Genomic DNA, 14,138 nt, shown 5'->3' with positions numbered 1-14,138 from the left:
ATGTTTTTTTTTGTAGACGAGATCTGTTACCCGAGAAGCACAAAGAAACTGGAGGTCCTCGTGGACTAAGGACCTAAAGGTCGGTGTATACGTGTGACAACCTAGGATTGCCCCTCGTGGATTAAGGACCTAAAGGTCGGTGTACACGTGTGACAACCTAGGATTGCCCCTCTTGGATTAAGGACCTAAAGGTCGGTGTATACGTGTGACAACCTAGGATTGCCCCTCGTGGATTAAGGACCTAAAGGTCGGTGTATACGTGTGACAACCTAGGATTGCCCCTCGTGGACTAAGGACCTAAAGGTCGGTGTATTCGTGTGATAACCTAAGATCGCCCCTCGTAGATTAAGGACCTGAAGGTCGGTGTATACGTGTGACAACCTAGGATTGCCCCTCGTGGACTAAGGACCTAAAGGTCGGTGTATACGTGTGACAACCTAGGATTGCCCCTCGTGGGCTAAGGACCTAAAGGTCGGTGTATAAGTGTGACAACCTAGGATTGCCCCTCGTGGACTAAGGACCTAAAGGTCGGTGTATACGTGTGACAACCTAGGATTGCCCCTCGTGGGCTAAAGACCTAAAGGTCGGTGTATACGTTTGACAACCTAGGATTGCCATTGTCATTCTCTCTCATATCGTAGACTAACAAATCATGTTTTTGCGTGTGTTTCAGATTAGAAAATAACAGAGAAGCTGGGAACTGCAGACTCTGATGCCGACCCCAGAAGACATCAGGGCCCAACTCAGCTCTGATCATGCAGAGCAGCTGAGGAGGAAACTGGTGTCTGAAGATGACGTACAAGATGTGGCGTTGGCTCGGAACATCAGGGACTACCTGTTCCGAGTCAACTTAGAAAATGGCAGCCGAGCCGGAGTTGTTAGTGAGCTGCAGGTGGCGGAGCTAGAAAAAGCTCGCAAAGAAGACGATGTGTGGCAGATGCCGATCTTTAGACACAAAACGGCAGCTAGGGGTCAAGCTATTCAAGCTCGTGCGGCTATATGTGAGGTAAGTATTCTTCAACGCTAATTATAGTTTGCTCGAGTTTAGTCAATCTTTATTCACAGGTCTCGTTTGTTCTTAAATCAGCTCTAATCTCTTTACAATTTGCAATTTACAGAAATGTCAGGCCTCTCCTTACTAGCGCGCGTACCCAGCTGTCAGAAAGCATTTTTTACGGGTTGGCACTGCCAGCGAAAGTGGTTGAAAATAAAAGAAGACAGAAAAATAGGTAAGGAATAAAATTATACGTCTTTGTCTTTGAGTCTCCGCATCCCGGGATTCAGTCATTTACTTTCAAGTCAACATGTCCATAATCATATGAGTTTTGAATCTTATAACATCTAAAGAAAAAGTTTGCATAACACAGAGATTTATGGCACCCAATATTACCGAAATATATAAATATACCATCTACTCCGTTTGCTAGGCTGGTCAACAATAATAAGTTATTATTTATTTTCTAAGGCAGGACCAAGCATCGCGCTTTGGACTGACTGAGGCAGAGTGAAAGCGACACTTAGCACAATCTGTGTCTATTGAATATATGGACATTGTTAATTGTATTAAGGTACACGGTATCGTGTGTGTGTTTTAATTTTTTTTTTAAGAAACAACCCTGTTCTGTTCGACAAATTTTGTCGACTGACGAATCGACAAATCCGACAAACCCGTTTCACGACAGATAACCACCGCAAAGAACACTGACAAATCGCCACTGACAAAATTTGTCGACCTGTCGACTGACAAATCGACAAACGCGTTTAAAGGCATATAAGTACCGCATAAAGGACTGACAAATCAGCACTGACAAATTTTGTCGACCTGTCGACTGACAAATCCGACAAACGCCTTTAAAGGCATATAACCACGGCACAGAACACTGACAAATCGCCACTGACAAATTTTGTCGACCTGTCGACTGACAAATCGACAAACGCGTTTAAAGGCATATAAGTACCGCATAAAGGACTGACAAATCAGCACTGACAAATTTTGTCGACCTGTTGACTGACGAATCCGACAAACGCCTTTAAAGGCATATAACCGCCGCACAGAGCACTGACAAATCGCCAATGACAAATTTTGTCGACCTGTCGACTGACAAATCCGACAAACGCGTTTAAAGGCACATAACCACCGCACAGAGTACTGACAAATCGCCAATGACAAATTTTGTCGACCTGTCGACTGACAAATCGACAAACGCGTTTAAAGGCATATAAGTACCGCATAAAGGTCTGACAAATCAGAACTGACAAATGTTGTCGACCTGTCGACTGACAAATCCGACAAACGCCTTTAAAGGCATATAACCACCGCACAGAGCACTGACAAATCGCCACTAACAAATTTTGTCGACCTGTCGACTGACAAATCGACAAACGTGTTTAAAGGCATATAAGTACCGCATAAAGGACTGATAAATCAGCACTGACAAATTTTGTCGACCTGTCGACTGACAAATCCGACAAACGCCTTTAAAGGCATATAACCACGGCACAGAGCACTGACAAATCGCCACTGACAAAATTTGTCGACCTGTCGACTGACAAATCGACAAACGTGTTTAAAGGCATATAAGTACCGCATAAAGGACTGATAAATCAGCACTGACAAATTTTGTCGACCTGTCGACTGACAAATCCGACAAACGCCTTTAAAGGCATATAACCACGGCACAGAGCACTGACAAATCGCCACTGACAAATTTTGTCGACCTGTCGACTGACAAATCCGACAAACGCCTTTAAAGGCATATAACCACCGCACAGAGCACTGACAAATCGCCACTGACAAATTTTGTCGACCTGTCGACTGACAAATCCGACAAACGCCTTTAAAGGCATATAACCACCGCACAGAACACTGACAAATCGCCACTGACAAATTTTGTCGACCTGTCGACTGACAAATCCGACAAACGCCTTTAAAGGCATATAACCACCGCACAGAACACTGACAAATCGCCACTGACAAATGTTGTCGACCTGTCGACTGACAAATCCGACAAACGCCTTTAAAGGCATATAACCACCGCACAGAGCACTGACAAATCGCCACTGACAAATTTTGTCGACCTGACGAATCGACAAATCCGACAAACCCGTTTCACGACAGATAACCACCGCAAAGAACACTGACAAATCGCCACTGACAAAATTTGTCGACCTGTCGACTGACAAATCGACAAACGCGTTTAAAGGCATATAAGTACCGCATAAAGGACTGACAAATCAGCACTGACAAATTTTGTCGACCTGTTGACTGACGAATCCGACAAACGCCTTTAAAGGCATATAACCGCCGCACAGAGCACTGACAAATCGCCACTGACAAATTTTGTCGACCTGTCGACTGACAAATCCGACAAACGCGTTTAAAGGCACATAACCACCGCACAGAGTACTGACAAATCGCCAATGACAAATTTTGTCGACCTGTCGACTGACAAATCGACAAACGCGTTTAAAGGCATATAAGTACCGCATAAAGGTCTGACAAATCAAAACTGACAAATGTTGCCGACCTGTCGACTGACAAATCCGACAAACGCCTTTAAAGGCATATAACCACCGCACAGAGCACTGACAAATCGCCACTGACAAATTTTGTCGACCTGTCGACTGACAAATCCGACAAACGCCTTTAAAGGCATATAAGCACCGCAAAGAGCACTGACAAATCGCCACTGGCAAATTTTGTCGACCTGTCGACTCACAAATCCGACAAACGCGTTTAAAGGCATATAAGTACCGCATAAAGGTCTGACAAATCAAAACTGACAAATGTTGTCGACCTGTCGACTGACAAATCCGACAAACGCCTTTAAAGGCATATAACCACCGCACAGAGCACTGACAAATCGCCACTGACAAATTTTGTCGACCTGACGAATCGACAAATCCGACAAACCCGTTTCACGACAGATAACCACCGCAAAGAACACTGACAAATCGCCACTGACAAAATTTGTCGACCTGTCGACTGACAAATCGACAAACGCGTTTAAAGGCATATAAGTACCGCATAAAGGACTGATAAATCAGCACTGACAAATTTTGTCGACCTGTCGACTGACAAATCCGACAAACGCCTTTAAAGGCATATAACCACGGCACAGAACACTGACAAATCGCCACTGACAAATTTTGTCGACCTGTCGACTGACAAATCCGACAAACGCCTTTAAAGGCATATAACCACCGCACAGAGCACTGACAAATCGCCACTGACAAATTTTGTCGACCTGACGAATCGACAAATCCGACAAACCCGTTTCACGACAGATAACCACCGCAAAGAACACTGACAAATCGCCACTGACAAAATTTGTCGACCTGTCGACTGACAAATCGACAAACGCGTTTAAAGGCATATAAGTACCGCATAAAGGACTGACAAATCGCCACTGACAAATTTTGTCGACCTGTCGACTGACAAATCCGACAAACGCCTTTAAAGGCATATAACCACCGCACAGAGCACTGACAAATCGCCACTGACAAATTTTGTCGACCTGTCGACTGACAAATCCGACAAACGCCTTTAAAGGCATATAAGCACCGCAAAGAGCACTGACAAATCGCCACTGGCAAATTTTGTCGACCTGTCGACTCACAAATCCGACAAACGCGTTTAAAGGCATATAAGTACCGCATAAACGACTGACAAATCAGCACTGACAAATTTTGTCGACCTGTCGGCTGACAAATCGACAAACGCGTTTAAAGGCATATAACCACCGCACAGAGCGCTGACAAATCGCCACTGACAAATTTTGTCGACTGACAAATTCGACAAACGCCTTTAAAGGCTTATAACCACCGCAGGGCACTGACAAATCGCCACTGACAAATTTTGTCGACCTGTCGACTGACAAATCGACAAACGCGTTTAAAGGCACATAACCACCGCACAGAGCACTGACAAATTTTGTCGACCTGTCGACTGACAAATCGACAAACGCGTTTAAAGTCATATAACCACCGCACAGAGCGCTGACAAATCGACGTTTCGCAAACAGTTTCGCTATTTGCCCCCCCCCCCCTTGGGGAGCAGGTCACAATTTGGATGACGGGGAAGAAAGGTCACCGCCTGGTATCCAATCTGTAGATTTTGGTAAAATCTGAGTAAATTACACGAAATATAGGACATTTCGGATTGCTTGATTGGTCGTATAATTTCGTTTGAAAACTAAGTAGCTAAAAAAAAAAAAAGAAAAACAAGAAGTATTTGCTGCCAACCCCTAATCCTACCCCCTTGAAGGATCTTTGGATTTCAGGTCGCCATTCGTAAGCGCTAGTTTTTCAATTTTTGAGAAAAAACTTTATTCCTCTTTATTCCTATATCATTAAACCAGTTACACGCTTGGAAATGGGACAGTTCAGGGAAAAAAAGCAGGACATTAGAGGACTCAAGAATCAAATGCCCCAATATTTCAAGGAGAGGAGCTTTTCAATGACTTTTAACATTACTATACTGACTATACAGGGATGTGCTACTTGACAGGGTGTGGTTTTTGACTGCTTTGTCCTGAATATATTTCTAGGTCATGTTTTTTCTTGTCCTAACAGGGTCAGTGTTCAAACATCTCGGTGTACCCCTCCCCCTCTACCCAAACATACACTTCTTTAAGGCTGGTTTCCATAAAGTTGGTACAATCAATAGCACCGGAATGGAGGAATTCATTGTTTGGGAAAATTGAACAAATAAATTCCCCAGTCTGATGCAGGGCTACTCATTGTATGCGGCACTATATAAGTTATGAAAAACAATGTTTAAGATGTTGATGCAAAAAGTGACCTGGGAGTTGAACCCAGCCCAAAGAATATGGTAAATATTCTTGGTGTACCCACATCACTTTTATTTTGCAAACCTGTGAAATATAAGTCATAGTAATAAATAGTACTAGATGTGAAATCACTCAACTTACCCAAGGTGTCCGTAATTTAAGGCTTATCTGAAATGTGACATTGATTATGTTTATTTAATAAAAAGAGCTTATCTCTCGCTTCTATATCGAATCTATAAAATTCTCGGTACAGTGTGTACTGTACATATTTTGGTCTGACCTGTTATCAGATTCAATCTCAAGCAAAATAAAAGCACAAAAGGGTCACAGAAGCAAACATTTTGATTGTCCACAAAGTCATTGTGCCAGGTTTTCAAAAACCCTATAAACATCTTTAAGTAAATGGGCAGGCAGGTAAAAAGGGAATTTATAATCAGTATGCAACAAAGGAACGGAATGCATTAAAATGGCTCATCCTTTGGTTGAGCAAGTCTAAAGGCTGGTTCTCACGAGCTACGGAAGCGTTAGCGGAGACGGAAGCGTGAGAACCGGCTCGACATAAGCGCAAGGTTCTGAGCGTGCTCAGTTCGTAGTCTAGTGCCCATACCTCCTCGACGAGCCAAACAAAAACAAAAACACATTTGCAACACTTATGAGCCCAATTATTAGTAAGACAACAGTCATGCGAAAACCAATTTCTGCAGCAGAAAGGCTATCGTTAACCCTGCGATATTTGGCAAGTGGAGACGACCAACAATCTATGGCGTTTCAATATCGACAGTGTCCAGAATTATAAAGGAAACTTGCGAAGCCATTTGGCAAGTTCTCAGAGGAAAGTTCCTAAGACCACCATCAAGCACAGAGGAGTGGAAGAAAATTGCCGCTGATTTCGAAGAGAAATAGAATTTCCCGCATTGTATTGGAGCAATAGATGGAAAGCATATAGCTATGGACAGCCCAGGCAACACAGGGTCTTTTTTTTAATTACAAGGGATTCTTTAGTATTGTTTTGATGGCTGTTTGTGACGCTAGTTATTCTTTTTTGTTTGTAAATATTGGGGACTACGGGAGTAACAATGATAGTGGTGTTCTTGAGAACAGCGACATGGGCTAAGGTTTTGCACAAAACACAATGGGTGTGCCAAATGCTGAGCGCTTTGAAGGGTTTAAAAACCCCCTACCATACTTCTTAGTCGGGGATGATATCTTTGGACTACAGACATGGCTCCAGCGATCCTACCCACGCAGTCGCAGTCCGACCGAAGACCAGCAAGTGCACAATTACAGACTGTCAAGGGCCAGAAGAATAATTGAGAACACATTTGCCATCTTAAGGGCACGGTGGAGGGTATTTGGTGGGCCCATCAGGGCGTCAGTTGACACAGTGATGTCAATTACCAAAGCTGCTGTCTGCTTACATAACCATCTCCGACAAGTCAACTGTGCGATGTATTGCCCTGCAGGATTCGTTGACTCTGAATATGCTAGTGGTACAATCAAAAAGGGAGAATGGAGGAGATTGGTACAGAATGAGAGTGGTGGTCTACAACCAATTCCAGCCATAAGGGGGAGACGGAACTCTGATTCAGCTATGCAGACAAGAGATGCTTTAAAGGACTATTTCCTTTCAGATGCTGGAGCTGTGCCTTGGCAATGGGACCAAGTAAGAAGCACGGGGCGGAGTTGTACTTAGGGAGTACACGTAAGTCTGTATTCTGCAACAGCAAAAATCACGAAATGTTTCCTTTCGTGATGACAAAACACCAAAAGCTAGCAACAATAATAAGTAAATATTCAAGCAAATTTGGTTTGATTTAGTAAAATCAGGTCTTGCCACAAACCACTGCTGGACCAAACTCACCCAAATTGCAATATAAGCAACAATTCATAGTTTCATTTTACAGTCACGATCTGTCTCACTTGATAGCATTGATGGAAGGACTAGAATGCTTTTCTGGAACATGCTTAAGGATGACCATTTACTTTTGAGTGGTGGGTGATTTTGGTTTTTAATTTATACTTGAATGAATTTGTTTGGCCCCTTGTAGCCTGTATTTTAGCTATTTCTTTACTGCCAATCATTTCTCGCTTTTAATTAAAGCCAAGAAAAAATGTTAAGACGAAGTCAGCTAGCAGTTTGAGTAAGCAGTGGAAAAAATTATACCAAGTTCATTTATATTCCATTTCTATTGTTGTGAGAAGAAATCTGATAACACCAATAAATTTTGAAGTTTTTTAAAACATTGTAAAATGGCTATAGACTAGAATTGATAACATTTTGTTTTCTTGTCCCCCATTTCTGTCAACTACAGCTGATAATTTTGTAGCTTCAAGGAAATAGTCACCCACATTTACAAGGTTTGGCGATCTTGTTGTTTGCTTTTTCCCATGCTTTTTTTCAAAGAAGCATGCGTTGGAACCGTTTTAGGAGAAGGCTGAAATCCAGGCTATCAGCCATGCAAGATATCAGAATCAGAACTCCCCCTCTCAAAAAATCAAATGGTCAGCCCCTCAAGTGTGCCTCAATGAATAACAAAAATATCTTTGTGTGTGTGTGATTTAAAAATCACAGAAATGTAACCAGGCTATAATTTTAAGCTACAAAAAGAATTACACAAAGTATGACTCTTTTATCCATAATTCTCAAATTGGATGTTAATTTAAACATTAACCATCCTGTTATAACATTCTTTTCTTCAGAACATAATTTAATATAAATAAGTGATATAATTGTCTTCTCATCATGGAATAACTATAAATAATTTATACTCTCGCTTTAAGAAAAGCGAGACAAAACAGTTTTGTAAGGAGGGAACCTTAAATATTTATCCCTCAGTAAGTTCATACTCTAATTAGTCCAAATTGAAACAAGTTATTTTAAAGGTTGACTCTATAGTAAAACACTTTCCCAAACATAGCATGAGCCAATACAATAATATGGTCTTAATGTTACAAAAGTCTGTGGAGATGAACATTTCTGGATTGCGTGATTCCAGAAATAGTTTCCATATACAAATTATTTGAAATACGATTCTCACTTCTCTTGTATTTCCAGTCATAATTCAGCAATAATATAGTCCCCCTATGTAAAAAAAAGATTTTGATTGTTTCTAGAATCACACATTCTCAGAAATAAATTTAGCAGGCAATACAGCTGTATTTGTCATTTTCTGCTCGGATTCTATTGTGGAGGAGAGAAAAAAAATATGTAAACAAATATTTTTAGAAGTAGAAAAACTTTTATATTTTCAAAAATGGGTGAGTTTTTGAGTTTCTTTCTTACTCTTAATATTCATGTTGAAGAAATATTTATATCCTGTATATTGAAATATATATTTATACATAAGATTTTATAGATCTGCATTCATAAAAAAATATAATAAATTACATTACTGCATATCAAAATTTTCTCTTACAGTTTTCACAATACATTTTTTTCTAGGTTGCAAAGTTTTTCCCATGTTACCAACAAGATTCAACTTTAATCACAATGGTAGCATCTCTTAATTAAGGATCAACTGTTTTGTGCCTTCTTTATCAGTAGTACATGTATGTGAACATCAAGGTATTTTTATGTTACTTTAAAATCTGAAAGGACAACTGCATAGTGAGCTTAAAAACCTAGCTGAAAGAAAACATGGTAACCAACTTTGAACCTTGAAAAAAAAGTGAGAACAAGGAAACATATTAATATAATTTATTATACTATTTAATGGAATTATCTTGATAAATATATTTTATCTTTATATTTATCTTTCACATCCATTCTATGAACTTCATCTTCATCTGAAAAAAAATTGAAGCACTTTTGTCTCTACTGTTGAAATGCATACAGTAGCAAGAGGAACACCTACTTTGGGGATGCCGGGGAGGTTCAGATGATAATGACTAATTTCATTATCATCTCTGTCTAAACAGTAACACTTGCACTGGCAGCGTTTCGGGTGAAGCTAACCTATATGATCCACGCTTTTTAAGATCATAGTTTTCACTCACAAAAAAAAGCTAATTATGAATCCTGAAACAACAACACCTAGTCTGGCCCCGGAAGTGCTCAAAGCGATTCAGATAGCCGTCCAGCAGGCATTTCAAGCGCGACTGAGCGCTAACAACCAGCCATGTAACAACGAGATTCCTGTCTCTAGCACAGGTACAACAGTGGTTGCGGCGGCCGGGACGACGTCAAATTCCTTCTCACTGCCTCAGGCGAGCACACCGGTTGCACCGTCGCCGGTTGGCCAAGGAGGTAGGTCAGTTCCAGAATTTTTACAAGTGTTTTCCCCAACATCGCTCGCATTGGTTTGCTCTGGTTTATCGTTGGCCGGGTTTACTCCATTGATGACTCCACTCGTGTCAACTTTGTCCACCCCAGCGACAACTAGCCCCTCATCAGCAGTCCCAATTACACAAGCCGTTTGTGGTGGGCCCAGGGTATTCCCCGATCCCCTTGAAGGTGGTTCTTCAGATTGTGTCGAATAAGTTTGTCGACCTCGCCGATTTGCTACCAGCAAATCTCTCGCCAATGTCCGAGCCTGAACCTCAATTGTTACTCGACGGGCATTTGTTGTTGTCGGCTCCCCGCTCCAAGAAACCGAAAAGGCGGCTGGAGGACGCCGTGTCGTGGTGCGAAGCCTCCACTATTTATTCACTAGTGTCTTATTTTCCTAATCGGTGGCAAGATCTCACAAAGTATAAACTTTCCATTCTGCTACCTTTCGTCAATTCGGCGGGAAAGCTTGGTTGTCGTACGATCGTGCCTTTCGAGAACAGGCAGCCGCAAACCAACTGACCGATTGGTCCCGGATAGACGCACAGCTGTTTAGCTTCCATACGGCAGGTGCATCGCCCCGGGCATCCTCATCTCCTGCGGGATATGTTACTCGTGGAAAGTGCACTTCACCGACGTTTCCTGTCTGTCAGTTTTCCCACCGCTGTGCGACCTGTTCCGGACCTCATCCACAAGTGGAGTGTGCTAGCCGGGGACGCAAACCAAACAGAGCGCGCTCCTCCTCTCCCAGCATCAAGCCTCCGAAATGCCATCACCGATAAGGTTGTAGATGTTGACTTTGCAAACCTATATTAACCTATAGGTCGGATAAGTGACACTTGTTATGCTCACTAGGCTCATTATGGCGTAGTCAATTAGTAGGAGCATCTATTGTGTATGTAGTATTAGGCTCGGTTAGCCTAACTTTTGGATGCACTTGTCAAGAGCAGTCGAGCTCTATTAACCACGAGTTCTTTTGGTACCGTTACATATACATGACTTTGGCTTTATTCTATGGTGTTAGGTGTTATATTAGCGTGCCGTCTCCCAGCATACTTTGCACAGAGTTGTGGCGCGCACGGGATTGCTATTTCCCACCTGCCTCCAGCATTCGATCACTACCTTTGGAGTACACTATTCCGCTATCCAACCTACACTATCCTTCATCTTCTATAAAGCTCGGAACATTACATGGTGTCAGAAAGTGCTCAAAATGGAACACATGAAACCAATGGAACACATGAAACCAATGGGACCCCTGAAGTTGGAAGGAAATATCGCAGAAAATTGGCGAAAGTGGAGTCAGAGATGGAACCTCTACGCAAAGTCGAGTGGAGCGGAGTCGAAGCCTGAGGCTACTAGGTGCGCCATATTCCTGCACACGATTGGGGAAGACGCACTAGAAGTGTACGACACTTTCACTTTTGCAGATAGTGAAACGGACAAACTTGAACCGATAATCAGCAAGTTTGAGGCATACTGCACGCCAAAGAAGAATGTGACGTACGAGCGATACAAAATGTGCGCACAAAATGGCCGGTCTATCGACGTATTTGTAACAGATCTAAGGTCCAAAGCCAAGACCTGTGAATTTGAAACACTCCAAGAAAGTCTTATTAAAGACAGGATAGTTTGTGGAATCGATAGTGATAGTATCAGGGAGCGACTACTCAGAAACACCGAACTGACCCTTGACACTGCCATCAATGCTGTTAGAGCCGCCGAGACGAGTAAAACGCAGATAGAAAATCTGAAAGATGGTGCAAGTCTCGAAGCAGCCGCCCTAAACAAAAGAGGAACAGTTAGGAGAAACCAAAAACAGCATAACCAGCGTAATCCTAAGAGAGAGGACAGGAAAACATGTGCACGTTGCGGTTCCTCCCACAAGCCAAAAGAATGTAAAGCATTTAGTAAAGAATGTTTCAAATGCAACGGAAAAAAATCATTTTTCATCCATGTGCAAGTTGAAGGAAGTCCCGCCCAAGAAAGTTCACGACTTGGAAAAGGACAGCGTCTCAGAGAGCGACGACTCAATTGACGAGTTATTTTTTGGCGAGATCGACTCAACAAAAAGCGACGCCAATGAACTCTTTGTTACCCTTAACGTGGAAAACAAAGATATCAAATTTAAGGTTAATACTGGAGCTCAATGCAATGTTATTCCAGAAGAAATCTACAACTCACTGCCGCAAAAACCAAGGCTACAAGATGCGAATATCAGGCCTATGGTGCCTATGGTGCCTATGGTGGAATGAAAATACCGCTGTTGGGAAAATGCTCTCTCGCTGTGAGACGCGACGAAAATGAGTTAACCTCGGAATTCTATGTTGTCAGAGCTAACAAAGCAAAACCCCTTATCGGTCTAGAGACATGCCGGATATTAGAACTGATAAGAATCGGCAGAAACGTGAGCGAAATAAGCAAAGGAGATGCAGACATTCTCAACGAATTCAATGATGTTTTTGAAGGACTTGGACTCGTGGAGTACCATATCACTTTGAGTAATGAGGCTCAACCTGCAATCCATCCGCCACGCAAGGTTCCCCTTAGTCTGATGCCCAAGTTAAAGGAAACCCTGGAGAAGTTGACCAAAATGGGTGTCATAAGCAAAGTGGAAAAAGCGACTGACTGGGTTAGCAGTTTAGTTATCGTAGAAAAGAAAAACGGAACCTTGCTTCTGTGTTTAGATCCAAAGGAACTGAACAATGCAATCAAGCGCCGAGCACTACAAGCCGCCAACCGCAGAGACATTGTCAAGTTAACTGAGCGGGAAAAGGGTTTTCACCGTGATTGACATGTCCAATTGTTATTGGCACAAGAAACTCGACGAGGAATCTTCGTACTTGTGCACATTCAACACGCCTTTCGGAAGACACAAGTTCGATAGAATGCCTTTTGGAATTTCTGTAGCTGCTGATGGAGCACAGAAAATGGTTGATAATAATTTCAGTGACATTCCTGGAGTTTTAGCGGTACACGATGACATCATCATCGCAGGGAGCGACAAGGCGGAGCACGACGAAGCTCTGAGCCGTGTGTTACTACGCGCAAGGGAACGTAACATCAGGTTTAACAGTGACAAGATCCAACTACGCGTGAATCAAGTCAAATATCTTGGAAATATTGTCACAGCCGACGGATTTAAACCTAACCCAGAGAAAATAAAGGCAATTAAGGAAATGCCACAACCGGAAACCAAACAAGATCTACAACGATTACTTGGCATGGTCAATTACCTGTCACAATACATTCCGAATATGTCGGAAATCACGGCACCTTTGAGGTCACTTCTAAAGAAGAACGCACAATGGGTTTGTTATGACGAACACAAACAAGCAGTGGATAAGATAAAGGAAGCGCTAACAAATAGCCCAGTACTACGCTATTTTGACATCAATGAAGAAATAGTTATCCAATGTGACGCCTAACAAAACGGAATGGGAGGATGTTTGATTCAGGAGGGACACCCTGTAATTTACGCTTCACGATCACTCACGGATGCTGAGAGAAACTACGCTCAGATCGAAAAGGAACTGTTGGCGATCGTCTTCACGTGCGAGCGATTTCACCAGTTTATCTACGGAAATGACATAATCGTGCACAGCGATCACAAGCCACTCGAGGCGATAATGGCTAAACCATTATCTCAAGCACCCTGTCGCATTCAATGCCTACTTATCAGATTACAGAAATACAACATCACGGTACGCTTTGTACCCGGAAAAGAAATGTTTATTGCGGATACGCTGTCAAGGGCATTTCTGATTGAAGACACGGACGAACAACAGGATCTCAATGAGGACATTGAAGTTTATGTCCACAGTTTTGTCAAGGAAATCCCGGCGACAACTGACAGGCTCTTAGAGCTAAAACACGCATCCGAAAATGACGTGACCCTACAAGAGTTACGAAAACAACTAATTAAGGGATGGCCCAGCCACAAGAGAGAGGTCAAACCAATCATTGCACCTTACTGGACAATTACAGACGAACTTAGTGAGGCTGAAGGCCTACTTTTTAAGGGAAATCAATTAATTATTCCTACATCTATGAGGGAAACGATGTTAAACCTCATTCAC

The 14,138-nt window shown here is 42.4% G+C and overlaps 1 protein-coding gene across 1 annotated transcript; it reads left to right on the top strand.

Annotated features, from left to right (window-relative positions):
- The first annotated feature begins 684 nt into the window (after positions 1–684).
- LOC125557395 lies at positions 685–1,614 on the top strand. Its single transcript, XM_048719950.1, has 3 exons — positions 685–1,006; positions 1,119–1,229; positions 1,466–1,614. The coding sequence occupies exons 1-2, from the start codon at positions 713–715 to the stop codon at positions 1,140–1,142; spliced, it is 318 nt and encodes a 105-aa protein (XP_048575907.1). The 5' UTR covers positions 685–712; the 3' UTR covers positions 1,143–1,229; positions 1,466–1,614.
- The last annotated feature ends 12,524 nt before the right edge of the window (positions 1,615–14,138 follow it).

Source organism: Nematostella vectensis, chromosome 12 (genome assembly GCF_932526225.1).
Source record: "Nematostella vectensis chromosome 12, jaNemVect1.1, whole genome shotgun sequence".
Lineage (NCBI taxonomy): Eukaryota > Metazoa > Cnidaria > Anthozoa > Actiniaria > Edwardsiidae > Nematostella > Nematostella vectensis.
The sequence above is the reverse complement of the archived record's forward strand: the minus strand, read 5'-3'. Positions and strand labels throughout refer to the sequence as shown.